Source organism: Chiloscyllium plagiosum, unplaced genomic scaffold (assembly GCF_037043375.1).
Source record: "Chiloscyllium plagiosum isolate Xiang-an unplaced genomic scaffold, Cpla_swu_hap1 HiC_scaffold_4, whole genome shotgun sequence".
Taxonomy (NCBI): domain Eukaryota; kingdom Metazoa; phylum Chordata; class Chondrichthyes; order Orectolobiformes; family Hemiscylliidae; genus Chiloscyllium; species Chiloscyllium plagiosum.
Genome location: NW_028270142.1, coordinates 82,169,776 through 82,184,524, shown reverse-complemented (window position 1 = coordinate 82,184,524; position 14,749 = coordinate 82,169,776). Strand labels below are relative to the sequence as shown.

Below are 14,749 nucleotides of genomic sequence, written 5' to 3'. Positions count from 1 at the left end.
ATGGGAGACTGGTTAGCAAGGATAGATCTCAAGGAATACAGGGAGAACTAGCCATTTGGATACAGAACTGGCTCGAAGGAAGACAGAGGGTGATGGTGGTGGAGGGTTGTTTTACAGACTGGAGGCCTGTGACCAGTGGAATGCCACAAGGATTTGGATGTGAGCATAAGAACTAATTAGTAAGTTTGCAGATGACACTAAAATTGGAGGTGAAGTGGACAGCGAAGAATGTTACTTCAGATTACAATGGGATCTTGATCAGTTCAGCCAGTGGGCTGAGGAGTGGCAGATGGACTGTAATTTAGGTAAATGTGAGGTGCTGTGTTTTTGGAAAGTAAATCTTAGCAGGACGTATACACATAATGGTAAGGTTTGAAGGAGTGTTGCTGAACAAAGAGGCCTTGGAATGCAGGTTCATAGCTCCTTCAAAGTAGAGTCACAGATAGATATGATAGTGGAGAAGGTGTTTGGTATGCTTTCCTTTATTGGTCAGAGTATTGAGTATAGGAGTTGGGAGGTCATGTTGTGGCTGTACAGGACATTGGTTAGGCCACTTTTGGAATATTGTGTGCAATTCTGATATCCTTCCTATTGGAAGGATATTGTGAAACTAGAAAGGGTTCAGAAAAGATTTACAAGGATGCTGTCAGGTTTAGAAGATTTGAGCTATAGGGGAAAACTGAATAAACTAGGGCTGTTTTCTCTGGAGCATTGGCGACTAAGGGGTGACTTTATAGAGGTTTAGAAAATCATGAGGGGCATAGATAGGGTGAGTGGACAAGGTCTCTTGCCTGGGTGGGGGAGTTGAGAACCAGAGGGCAAAGGTTTAGAATGAGAGGGGAAAGATATAAAAGAGACCTAAAAGGCAATGTTTTCACACTGAGGGTGGTGCGTGTATGGAATGAGCTGGCAGAGGAAGTGGTGGAGGCTGATACAATTACAGTATTTAAAAGGCATTTTGATGGGTATATGAATAGAGTGATATGGGCATGTTCTAGCAAATGGGACTAGATTAGGTTGGGAGATCTGGTCAGCATGGACAAGTTGGACCGAAGGGTCTTTTTCCATGCTGTACATCTCTATGACTCATTGCTATTTTGTATTGTCACTTGTCAGATTGAGAAACAGTGTAACTGCAGCGACAGGAATCAAACTACACAGGCTTGCCCATCCTTGTAACCACACCATTCTAGTCCCGTCTTTAAGGCAGGGACACTCAATGCCTAGAGGAGAAAGTGAGGACTGCACATGCTGGAGATCAGAGTCGGGAGTGTGGCGCTGGAAAGGTATGTCAGGCAGCATCCTAGAAACAGGTGAATCGACATTTCGGGCAAGACCCCTTCATCAGCCCAGTGAAGCATCATCTCTGAGTGGTTTATGTCACATGTTGGAAAGCCTTCAAATAGTTGAAAATATAACTTTGATTGAGCAACAACAAAAACAAAGGAAAGACAAACAGAAAAGGCTGCATTTACTTCTAGTAACCACTATACCTTTCAATCAACAACATGGCAGAAGATGGTATGAGCTGCCAACAAAATGAGTGAGTGCTAAGAGCAAGTGAGGAGCCCTGATGTAGATCCTGCTGCAGTGCATGAGATGGGTGCTTGGCCCAATGCACAAAGAGGCTGGCAGCAGCATTACGCTGAAAGGAACTGGTATCAAGAATGGTGGAGAAACTCAGCAGATCTGGCAGCAATTGTGGAGAGAGAAACAGAGTTGGTGTTTCAGGAGTGACGCTTATTTAGAACACTCTGTTATCTGCATTCTGAATTTTTATAATTCTTGTGTAAGCCTTTCTTTTGCAGCATGCAAGGTTTTTTGTGTTAAGTGACAAATGGCTATGTTATTTCAATAGTCTGTTTGAGATAGTTATACTATGTCAGTTCTTTTTGAGCTTTGATTTGCTCAAGTTCATTTCAGCTTTCTTAAGGCATTTTGGAACCTCTTGAATTGGTTCCTGTCGGTGTTCTTTTTCTCTTAATAGCTTTTTATTACTTGTTTGCAATTGTTGAATGACATCTTAATTGATTGTTTCTAAGCAGATGACGTATTCTTTAAATGACTGGATCTCATATTGATGTTATCTTTGCTTGTTTGTTAAGATATGTTGGACAAAGTAGACTTCTGCCAGGGCTGGTAGACATCATTGACCCTGCCTGAAGCCTTAATTAACATAAATCTTGTGATGGAGCTCTGAGATCTTTTCCCATTATGTTTGAAGATCTCTTTCTAACTGCATAATCCAAAAGATCTCAGATTTTGTAGTCACTTCTGTTACTTTGGAGATTTTTGAAGCTTCCCCTGCTTTAATTTGTGATCAAGCTAGTAACAGGTTTTGTTCCTGCTTTCCTATGGTGGCTTGACCTTCGACACAGGATGGATTGTTTTCATTGACCTCTATTGGCAAATATTGCATCATTGATAAGTCCTGTGAAATAAATATAGTGTAGAGTGGAAGATCAGTGAATAGTAAAGTGGGTGAGTGTGTGAAGGGGTAGAATGCCAGGTTTAGTGAAGGTTCAGAGTGGCAGGTGGGTGAATGAGAGTATAGGATTAACTCAAGCCCTGTCACAGGTCAGGTGTCAGATGGTCTGACTGTAGGGATTGGGGCATTAAGTGTCGACGTGAGGAGAGGTGGAAAATTGTCCAGAGTGAGGGGATGGTTCAGATTGCTGGGGGTTAGTGGGAGAGAAGTGCAACTGATTGGCAGGGGTGGATCAGTTTTTGACTCAGTCAGGAATTACAGCACATTTTAGTCACTCTAACTTTTCCTGGCTACCTACTGAAATAAATTAACCTGAATACTTTGAAGTCTTTGACTAATTTGAAATTGGGAACATTTTCAAATGGTTCTGGATGTTGGATAATTATGCATTGGAAGTTTAAACAGCCAGCCAATTCCTATATACTCAGTATACAGGGCTTCCAAGGGGTCTTGCAGTGCACGTTTCAGCAAAGTACTGGTCTCCAAATATTCAGTGTTTGGATGATCTGGACCAATACTGTATAAGCAAGCATTTTCCATTTCTATTTTCCTTCACTACTGTCTCTCAGAGGTGGTTCCAATGGCTATTCTAAATCAATTGGTTTTACCAATCCATTTATTGAACAAAACACAGAGACAATTGCAAGTTTGGGATATTTTTTAATAAGTTCTCACAAACAAATTATCAATCATCCTGGAACATGTGCTTCACTGCCTCAGCTCAATAAAAAACCTGAAGTGTTGATTTTCCATGTTATAGGGAGATAAGGATAATGAGAACATTTATTTTTTTCAATCTGTGTTTCTTTCTGGTTTAGAAATTGTTGGTGAGTGTTATTTTTGTTCTGTTCTAGTCAAGATATTTCTTCAGCTTGGCATAGCTTCCTTATGTCTTTTCCACACCACCTCAGCTCTGACAATGCAGGAATTTCACTTTATGCATGTATAATTGTAAACAAATTAATTGATGTAAGGATCATATCTTTTTTATTTTGTGATTTTGATTGTGGTCTGTATTGGGAAAAGCACTGTTTATGGATTGTGTAAGGAATTGCTGCACTTTTAAAAGACAAGTTACTAATTTTCAATAATGTTTACACTGCTTTGTGCATGAGAAACTGTGCCTTACTAAATTGCTTGAGTTTTTTTAGCAAATGATGAAGAGGATTGATGAAGGCGGAGTGCTAGACTTGGTGTATATGGACTTCAGTAATGCATGTGACAAACTTCTACATGGTGGACTGGTTAACAATGTTTGATTACATGGAATAGAGGGAGAACTAGTCATTTGGATACATAATTGGCTCAAAGGGTGGAGACAGAAGGCAGTGATGGATGGTTGCTTTTCAGATTGGAGGTCTGTGACCAGCAGTATGCAGCAAGGATCAGTGTTGGGTCTACTGCTTTTTGTCAATTATATAAATGATTTGGATATGAATATAGGAGGTATTGTTAGTGTGTTTGTAAATGGCACCAAAATTTGAGGTGTAGTGGACAGCAAAGAAGGTTACCTCAGAGTACAATGGGATCTTGATCAAATGGGCGGATGGCTGAAGAATGGCAGATGGAGTTGAATTTAAATAAAAGTGAGGTGCTATATTTTGGAAAGGCAAATCAGGGCAGGACATATACACTTAATCATAAGGTCCTAGGGAATGTTGCTGAACAAAGAGACCTTGGAATGCACGTTCATAGTTCCCTGAAAATGAAGTCCCAGGTAGAAAGGATAGCGTAGAAAGCATTTGGTATGCTTACCTTTATTGGTCAGAGCATTGAGTACAGGAGTTGGGAAGTCATGTTGCTGCTGTACAGGACATTAATTAGGCCAATTTTGGAATAGCGCATTCATTTCTGGTCTGTCAGCTGTGGGAAAGGGTTAAGAACTTGAAAGGATTCAGAAAAGATTTGCAAGGATGTTGCCAGGATAGGAGGATTTGAGCTAAAGGGAGAGGCTGAATAGGCTAGGATCATTTTCCCTGGAACATTGGAAGCTGAGGGATGACCTTATAGAAGTTTATAAAATCATGAGGGACATGGATAAGGTGAACAGCAAAGGAATTTTCCCTAGGATAAAAGAGTCCAAAACTGGAGGGGATACGTTTAAGGTGAGAGGGGAATGATTTAAAAGGGACCTAAGGGGCAACATTTTTTATGCAGAGCATGGTGTGTGTATGGAACAAGCTGCCAGAGGATGTGATGGAGGTTGGTACAAGTGCAATATTTAAAAGGCATTTGGATGTATATATGAATAGGAAGGGTTTAAAAAGATATGGGCCAAATGCTGGCAAATAGGACTAGATTAATTTGGGTTATCTGGTTGGCATGGACAAGTTGGATTAAAGGGTGTGTTTCCATGCTGTATATCAAACAGTGAGGAGGATGTGGGGTTATTTGTAGACTCATGGCACCAAGGGGCTTGTACAAAGTGACATTCAGCTGCCAACAAGTTACCAATTGGTTTGTGGAGTTTTGACCATTTCTGGATGCTCATAGCTATCAGACAACAACCATTTGATTGGCTCCTGGGTAGCTGAACTGCTTTTGTGTGAGAATGATCTTGGCTGAAGCCTTTGGACTGTTGCAAGAACAGATGATGTGCCTTTATATCCAGTAAAATACAGAAAACCTGAAGAAAGGTAAATTATTTTCCCTCACCAGATGCTGTAAGCTGTGGTCTTTCACTAGTAACTAAGAACCTTTGCTGTTAATGTACTAATCACCTGTGCCTCCTGCAAGGAAATGAAAAGAACCTTGTGAAAAATTGAAGAACAGAAAATCTTAGCAAACAAAAGAATCATCTCAGTGAATCTTTGAACTGCTTCCCCAATTTTGTTTTCTATTTCCACCCATTACATGAACATCTTCTGTCTGTCGCTATGAGTGTGCTTGGAATTGGAGTTTTAACTGTTCGAGTTTTATGTTGACAGTTTATAATTGTCTACCTGTGGTCAAAGTCTATTTATTTGTAAGAATTATTAGTTCTTGTTCATTGCTGAAACCCATCCTGTGTTTTCTGTTAGCCTGGCTGTAAGAAGTAAACTGGGGACTCTGAGTACTTGATAATATTTTTAACTTTTGTGTTACCTGAGTGAGCCTGACATTGAAAAGTGATCACCACCTTTACAACAACCAAGATATTCAACTTCCTCTCAAAACATTGATATTGGAAGGAACAAAATTATGTGTGTGTGTTGGGCTTTATTTTTATGTAACTAAATAAGTATTTTTGGTTCACGTTGTACCCTGCAGCCTGTCAGTTGGTGATGTGTATTCGTCTACCCGAGGTGAGCATGGGGTTTCCAATGGTGCTCCTATGATCTGTAGTCCACATTGTTTTATTGTAGTATTGTAGGTGGTGACCGAGGACATGTATTTTCATGTTCATAGGCCTCCGATCACAGAACTTGCATTCAATATAAAATATCTGGGTTGATCAAAGTGACTTTTTATTGTGATGCTTAAGTTTATGAAGCCTGGGGCTGGGATTGACAACCGTTTATATGCATGGCGTTTGGCATTGGCTTTTGATCAATCCCTCCTTACTACTTTGAGTGCATAGGTTTCATAACGGAGGGATGTTTTTACCTGCACTGATCTCCAGTTTTGCATATAGGTTTTCATGTCCGGGAACTTACTAATTTCTGTAATGAATATTCTCAATGATACAGCTGTCATAGCTTGCTGGACAGAGAATTCCAAGACTCATTACCCTCTCAGTGAAGAAATTCCTCCTCATCTTAGTCTTAAATGGACTGCTCCTTATCCTGAGGCTTTTCACCCTGGTTCTCAGGTCATAGACCAGGGGAAACATCCTATCTACAACCTGTAACACCTTGTAAAAATTTTAAAGTTTCAAGAAAATGAAAGGTGATCTAATTGAAAGTCGAGAACATACAGACCATGTTTTCTCAATCTCTGTTTGTAAGACAATCTTGCTGCACTCCTTCTCTGGCATGTATAATCTTCTTTAGATAAAGGAGACCAAAACTATACACACTACTCCAGATGCAGTCTTATTACTCCTACCCAAGTGTAACAAGTCAATTTTACTTCTCTACCAAATTTCCCTTGGAATGAGGGCCATTAGAAAGGCTATTTGCCTTTCTAATTATTTGCTGCAATTGTGTGTAAGCTTTCAGTGACTCATGAACAAGGACATCCAGGTCCCTTTGGGTACCTGCACTTACTGCTCTCTCTCACCATTCAAGAAATATTCTCCCTTTCTGTTTCTTTTAACCAAAGTATTTATTTACATTATAAAATATATTATGTTCTGGACTATTGACTTAGACTGTTCAGGTTCTCTTGAAACCTTCTTGCATCCAGCTCACAGCTTATGTTCCCACTCAGCTTGGTATTTTCAACAAAATTAAAATACTACAGTTGGTCCCCACATCCAAATGACTTATGTAGATGATAACTTAGCACTGACCCTTGCCATATTCCATGAGTATCAGCTTGCCATTGTGAGAATGATTTGTTATTCTTACTGTTTTCTGTCAGTTAACAATTCTCAGTCTATTTGATTTATTGTTGTCGCATGTACCAAGATACTGTGAAAAGTATTGTTTTTTTGTGCTGTACAGGCAGATCATATCATACAAAGTGCATCAGGTAGCAAAACAGTGTTGCAGCCGCAGAGAAGAGAGGGAGCGATCAACATTAATATTTGAGAATTCTGTTCAAAAGCCTGATAACAGGGAATTAGCTGTTCTTGAATCTGTTTGTATGTGTATTCAAGCTTTTATGTCTTTGCCCGATGGAAGAGAGTGGACGAGAGTATAACTAAGGTGGGCGGGGTCCTTGATTATGTTAGTTGCTTTCCTGAGGCAGCGGGAAATATAAGCAAAATCAATTGATGAAAGGTTGATTTGCACAATGGACTGGGCTGTGTTCACCACTCTCCTGTAGTTTCTTGCATTCTTGGAAAGAGCAATTGCCATACCACACTGTGATGTATCTAGATAGGATACTTTCTATTGTGCATCATTGAAAATTGGTAAGAGTCTTTCTGGACATGCCAAATTTCCTTAGCCACCTGAGGAAGTAGAGGTGTTGCTGTGCATTTTTGGCCATTACATTAACGTGGGTGGACCAGGACAGTTTGTTGGTGATCATCACTCTCAGGATCTTGATGCATTTGACCATCTCCATCTCAGCACCATTGGCACAGATAGGGGCATGCCCTCCACTCCCAGATGTCAATAACCAGCTCCACCATTCCAGACTGTTGTAAATTTACTTACTAGCTTCCTGAGAGTGACCTTATCAACAGCCTTCTAAAAATCCAAATATTTCAGATCCACAGGTTTTCCTTTGTCTATGCTAAAGGAAAAATCCTCAAAAGCCCCAACAAAGTTGTCAAATGTCATTTCCACTTTCAAAATCCATATTGTCCAGTTTTATCAGTGTTTTCTATATGTTCTACTTACCTCCACGTTGGACACCAGTCACCAACATCATAGGGCATGCACCATGGCACCAGTCGCACATACCTCATCCAGGGACATTGGATATCCAATATATCTACCAGCCTCCAAGAATCTCCACAGCTCATGATCTCATTACAAGCATTATCATTGTAATGCTGCTGAAAGGACACTGTGTATTCAGCGATACACACCCAGCTCATGGACTGAATTAGACGGCATTTACGGACATTTCTTTCACTGTCATAATCTTACAGCATCCCTGCCTTGTGTTGTCTTGCCTTTTTGTGCTTTTCTCCCTTAGTGACAGATATCAGGCTCATTTTATTTCTGGTTTTCCTTGCCTTACCTTCCCATAAGGGAGGGAAGCTTACCATGGTTGTCAGTAGGCATTAGTCAAGTCAAGAGACATAACATTGTGAGATTCCAGCACAGTATGTCAGTGTCGATGTCAGCCTTCATTACGAGAGCTTGGAAGCTGTCAGTCAACCACAACGGACAGTCAGAGGCTGTCAGGCTGTATGTCAGACAGCCCACAGCTCATCTTGATCCTTTCGGCGGAGTTAATAGTGTTGATGGTTGGGATGGCTGGCAGCAGGTGAGGGAAGATGTTACAGGCAATGGGGAGAATGGTAGTGCATTAGCCTCAGTGGGAGATGGGTACAAAGCAAAGATGGGTGAGTGTGAAGTATTGGAGAAAAGATGGTAATACTAATGCTGCTAGAGTGGGGAAGTTATTGACCTTCTTCTGACAGTGCTGGGCATTCCTCCAGATAGCCAAAACTGCTTTAACCTGGGTGGCTATCTCAAAAGGTCTGGAGTCATGTCTTCCATTGTTGGTCCTGGGGGCACAAGAAGTGGCATCTCTGCACCAACTCTTTCAGCAAGATCTCGAAGTCCTTTCGCTCAAAGTGAGCCATTAATTCCCCTGTCTGCCATATCTGGGGAAAACATCAGGTACTGTGCAGGGCACGTCCAGACTGACAGTACTTGTCGGGTACAGAATGGGTGGCTCTGGGTCTCTAAAGATCAAGAATGCTGTAGAGATCTGTTACTACTGGTTGATGCGATTAACAAAAATGTATTTTAAATGAAAAAATGCATTAAATCACTGCCACAGCTTACTGGTGAAGGGCACAAAGACTTCTATTTCTAACTCAGATGAGCAGGATCCAAATTTAAAAGGGAATGTTGGAAGTGGGTGAAATGGCTTTTGCGAAAATGGAGTTCCACAAAATATTGCTCATCTTTGTCTAGAGTAGTTTGAAAATTATATCAGGAAGGCTTTGGATAGGAAGAGAAAAATTTGGCTAAAAATATTCCTTTCTGACACCCTTTTTTAATAAGCAGCCAGTCATTTTACAGAAGCGAAACAGATAGCTAGCAGTTAAAATGTTCCTCCTTTTTTGGTCTTTATTCTTTGTTTTGTCACAATATATGTAACCAATTGATCACTCAGATCTGATCCAAATGCTCACAAACAAGTTTCGGCTTTGCTTCCATCTTTGACACTCTACTGCTATCTACTCAAAGTTAGAGACCACAAATCTCAGAATTACTATCAACATAAAATGTTGGCAATAAAAGGTATTGTAGTGGCTGAACTTTAATGAAGTTTTACAAGAGTATTTGTTAGTATAATATCTCAAAGGCCGAACATTTTTAACAAAATGTGTCCTTTCCAGCACACTTAAAATTTGAAGAAGGGTAATTTCAGATTGGAAATTTTAATTCTGTTTCACTATCCACATACTAGCAGATGAACTGAATATCTCCAGCACTTTCTGTTTCTATTTGAGATTTTCAACATCTTCATTATTTTGCTTTTACTCATGTTCCACACTATCAAACTGAATAGTTATCATGGCATTTTTAAAATTTTTACGCCATGCAGATGTAAAACATTTCAGTTTTTGTTCAAATCTGATTTAGTTTTGTAAAATTCATTGCCAACATAACAATTTTTTCTTTGTTGGATTGTGGATATACAGAAAAAATGCAAATCAACTATGACTGTATTTGCCAGTGTTGCCGTACATTTAAACTGGGCAAGTATTTGTTTTCTCATAATAATTTCCTTAAATGATTCTAAATGACTTGGGCTTTGGCAAGATAAGTCATAGAATCTGACAAGACATTTAGCAAGGCCAATCTTGATGTTGAGATCATCTCACTGCATTTTGCAGGCTTTTCTCAAGCAGAGATTCTCATTGAGGAGTAGTGCATTCCCAATTGATGCTCGTTGTTACTTGTCAAATGTCTTGCTAACAGTCCACTCATCATATGTTGTGATCCTATAAAACTAACCATACAAACGAACCATAGGAAAAACTCAACACAGAAACCATAACTGATTCTGTGCGTTCAACTTGCTGCTTATTCCAAAAGACCTCTGTGTCAGACACCAGATACCAATATTTCAGGCATGCTTAGGCACATGTACCCGACATCCACAGACATTAGCATTCAATATTTCTGTCTGACTCTATAAACACACATGGCACATGTCTGATCCATTTATTGGATGCTTCTGTGCTTCAACCATGCACCTGTAATGATCATTGTAATGCTGCTGCAAGGAGGCTTTGTACTCATGGACTGAACCAGCCTGCATCTCCATGCTCTTTGTTCACTGTGATAGTGGTCACTCACTCTAATGTTGCCCAGAAGCTTGCAGCATCCCTGACTTGCATTGCCCTGCTTTTTTATTTGTGTATTTCTGCTGTTTTGCTGTGCCATATAGCAAAGACACAAACTTTCTGTTGATGTCAGCAAGTCTCAGTCAGGTGAAGAGGGGTAACCTTTACTCAGGGATTCCCAATGCAATAAGTCAAGGGCAGCCTCCAAAAACAGTCCAGACCCTCATGGGGCCATTACAGTCAGGATCCTCTGTTCATGACTAGATGAGGGGCTAACTGACAGTTAGCTTACCACCAGTCATAATTCTTTCTGCCCTTCTCTGGACTACTTTGCTCCTGGAATGAGAGAGATGCAGGTATTGAAGATAAAAGAGGTGACACACCTATAACTGATGATACAGGTGTGAGGGTGTGCTGAATGCGTGAGTAGGCAGCTTAATTAATCTTTTGGAATTCTATGAAGACAATATGACCACCGTGGACAACGGGGACCCAGTAGATGTGGTGTACCTAGATTTCCAAAAGGCTTTAGACAAGGTACTACACAAGAGGCTGCTGCATAAGATAAAGATACATGGTATTATGCATAAAATATTAGCACGGATAGAAGAGTGGTTGACTAAAAGGATGCAAAGAGTGGGGAAAAATGAGTGCTATTCTGGTTGGCAATCAATAATTAGTGGTGTGTCTCAGAAAACAGTGTTCGAATTACAATTACTCATAATTTACATTGATGATTTGGAATTGGGGACCATGTGCAGTGTGTCAAAGTTTGCAGATGACACAAAGATGAGTGGCAGAGCAAAGTATGCAGAGGACTGAAACTTTGCAGAGAAACAAAGATACTTTAAGTGAGTGGGCAAAGAACTGGCAGATGGAATACAATGTTAATAATGTACAGTCATCCATTTTGGTAGGAGTAACAGTAAAATGGACTACTACTTGAATGGTAAAAGTTGCAGCATGCTGCGATGCAGAGGGACCTGGTGTCCTTGTGCATGAATCACTGAAGGTTGGTCTGCAGGTAAAACAGGTAATTAGGAAGGCAAATGGAATTTTGTCCTTCATTGCTGAAGGGATTGAATTTAAAAGCAGGGATATTAAGTTGCAGCTGTGCAGGGTGCTGGTGAGGCCACACCTGGAGTACTGTGTGCAGTTTTGGTTTCCTTGCTTGAGAAAGAATGTACTGGCACTGGAGGGGATGCAGAGGAGGTTCACGAGGATGATTCCAGAGTTGAGGGGGTTGGCGTATGAGGATAGACGGAGTAGATTGGGTTTATATTCATTGGAATTTAGAAGAATGAGGGGGGATCTTAGAGAAACATATAAAGTTATGAAGGGAATAGATAATGTAGAAGTAGAGAGGATGTTTCCACTGGCAGATGAAACTAAGACAAGAGGGCATAGCCTCAAGATTAGAGGGAGCAGGTTTAGGACTGAATGGAGAAGGAACTACTTCACCCAGAGGCTTGTGAATCTATGGAATTCCCTGTCCTGTGAAGTATTTGATGCTACTTAAGTAAATGCTTTTAAAACTAAGACAGATTTTTTTTGAACAATAAGGTAATAGAGAGTTATGGTGAGAGGATGCATAAGTGAAGCTGAGGACATGAAAAGATCAGCCATGATCTTATTGAATGGCAGAGCAGGCTCGAAGGGCCGGATAGCTGTCTCCTGCTCCTGGTTCTTATGTTCTTAAAGTGGTATTTGTTACCTTTTGAGATGGATAAGGATAAGTGGAGATGATGTTGCAGGTATTAGTGAAAGTGATAGAGGGGGAGCTTTGGTATAGAGATAGAGTGAATGTATCAGAGGGAACTTATACTGGCAGAGTAGAAAGGGACATTGTCCTTCTTCCGAAAGTGCTGGCTATTCCTCCAGATGGCTAAGACTACTTCCACCCAAATGAAAATGCAAACAAGATTGGCATGGTCAGTTGTTGTGGCCTCCACTGCTGGACTTTGGAGAGCGGAAGAGGGGGTGTTGGTGAATTTTACCTGTGCATTACCCCATTCAGCAGAACCTCCAGGATCATGACCACATAGTGGGGTGCTGGCTCCCTCTGTTGCCACATCTGGGGCAAATTTTGGAGTATGTAAGGGGTAGCTTGAGACTGATAATGTTTGTCAGAATGCACATTGTGCAGTTAATTATGTTGCTGACACTAGGGATGTTGGTCAATTCAGGGAGCACCAATGAGTGGTGAGGTGTTCTTGGAAGATAGTGGGAGGAATCAATCAGATGTGACTCTCACCATGAGGGCTGAAACACCAATTGATGCACGAGTTTGGTAAGACACTGAGAAAATACACTCACCCTCAGTGAGAAAGAATCATTTCACCAAACTTGGTGCAACTTGCATTTTATTAAAAATCCAGGAGACTCAGCTTTTTATCTTTGACCAGCAATTATGGCCCCCAACATATCTACAATCCAGGTGCAGCTACCTGGCAAGAAAGTAAAGCATTGGAGCAGCCAAAAGCTTAACAAAATAAAGTTTCACAGTCTGTTAGCAGAGATTATTGGTGAGTTTCCAATGCTTATCCAACTACAGTGATCTTACATATGGAAGTATCTGAATCTGAATTCTAGCTTACCCTGGGTGTATGCATAAAATGCTAAGGATGTGCTTGAATAAGACCTTACATGAACATTTCTGGTTGGACTTTCATAGTTCAAAACTTCCCTTGTCAGGTGCTGACTTTAAACAAACCCTGCTTACCTCCCTTCAACAAAAGGAGATAATCCTTCGCTGTAATTAGGTAACTAATAAACATTGGTCTGAGCTCACACTGGACAAACAGTACATATCAGGAGTTACGCATTAATGCACAGTGAGTAAGGTAACACCACAAAACATGAAAGATATTTTCTAGTATCTCTTTGACATTACAGAATGCCAGTCACACCAATGATTGATATAGATCTTAAGCAGCAGCTATTTGACTTTCCTCAATCTACTTCTGCTAGGTATGAATCCTAGATATATTAAAGCATGGTTTTCATAAGCATCCTCCAGGCAATACCTGACAATAACTGTCATCCCAAGCTTCAGAATTTACTAATTGGATGTACAACAAACATCTGCCTTCAATATGATGGAAGAATTTCATCCGGAATAATTTGCAATTGGCAGCCACCTTTGAGCCTTAATTTTGCAGCAGAATCACCATTCTCTAACTGAACCAGCTCCTATGGATAAAATCTTGTTTTTTTTTTGTTGCTGATGCAGCTGAACATGTTAAAATCTGTTTTATGTAGGGAGGTATATATTTCAGTCATAGTGCTCAATATCTTTTTGAAGCCTTTATAATCTGTTTTATTTTATACACCTTATGCATTAAACATTAGTGTTAAAATGAAAAATTCTGCCTGTAGTGATTTGAAACATGAATTCAGAAAGTAAACTGATTGTTTTATTTGTAAGAAATATGTCAATTGTGCTTACGTTGGTCCAATCTTTTTTTGCAAGACAAAAACAGGAATTTGTTTGCTCCAAGATGGAAATCGACAGCCTTTTGAAGTGCGATTGCACTTAGCAAAGGACATTTTAACAATTCAGGAGCAAGATGTCATTTGTGTCTCTAGTGAAGCTTTCTACTCAAGTGTAAGTAACGTTCCTTTGCTTCAAAATATTAATAATTACATTTGTTGTTTCAAATGAATGACGGTCACTTTTTGTGTTTATATAGTAATTTTACTTCTATTATGTGGTGTTTGCCTTTTATGATTTTGTGTCCACCATATCATGCAGCAAATATTTTGATACATGGTGTGATTTTTTAATTTTCAGAAGTGTAAACATAAGAAATGCTTTTGGGATACATATAACATATCCTTGTGCCTGGTGGAAACTTGGAGAATAAGGCACAGCATTTGTGAAAATGACAGCCAGCATGCATCAGCAGAAGATATCAAATGCATGGCATATTCAAATGACATTGATAAATGTCAATGTGAGCTTTACATTTGTTTATTGAAAGAGATGTTTTGTTCACTAAAGATTAAATACAAATTAGCATTCTGCCTTCTGCCAGTCTTCATCTGTGTATGGAATTCTTCTCCAGTGATTGACTCGCTTTCATAATAGGTTTACTGATCTGGACATCAAAGCTTCTTTTGAAGTACAGAAGAAACTGAACAAGGTTTGAAAGATAGAATCTAGACACAGCACTAAAGAAAGAAATTACCAT

At 39.9% G+C, this 14,749-nt stretch overlaps 1 protein-coding gene across 5 annotated transcripts in view; it reads left to right on the top strand.

Moving 5' to 3' along the window:
- sntg1 (syntrophin, gamma 1) overlaps window positions 1-14,749 on the top strand; it is a 594,367-nt gene that overhangs the window by 366,357 nt on the left and 213,261 nt on the right. For all 5 annotated transcript variants that reach the window (XM_043688308.2, XM_087986417.1, XM_043688306.2 and 2 more), the window contains one exon: window positions 14,029-14,163. In XM_043688308.2, coding sequence (XP_043544243.2) covers window positions 14,029-14,163 — 135 coding nt within the window. The remainder of the gene's footprint in view (window positions 1-14,028; window positions 14,164-14,749) is intronic.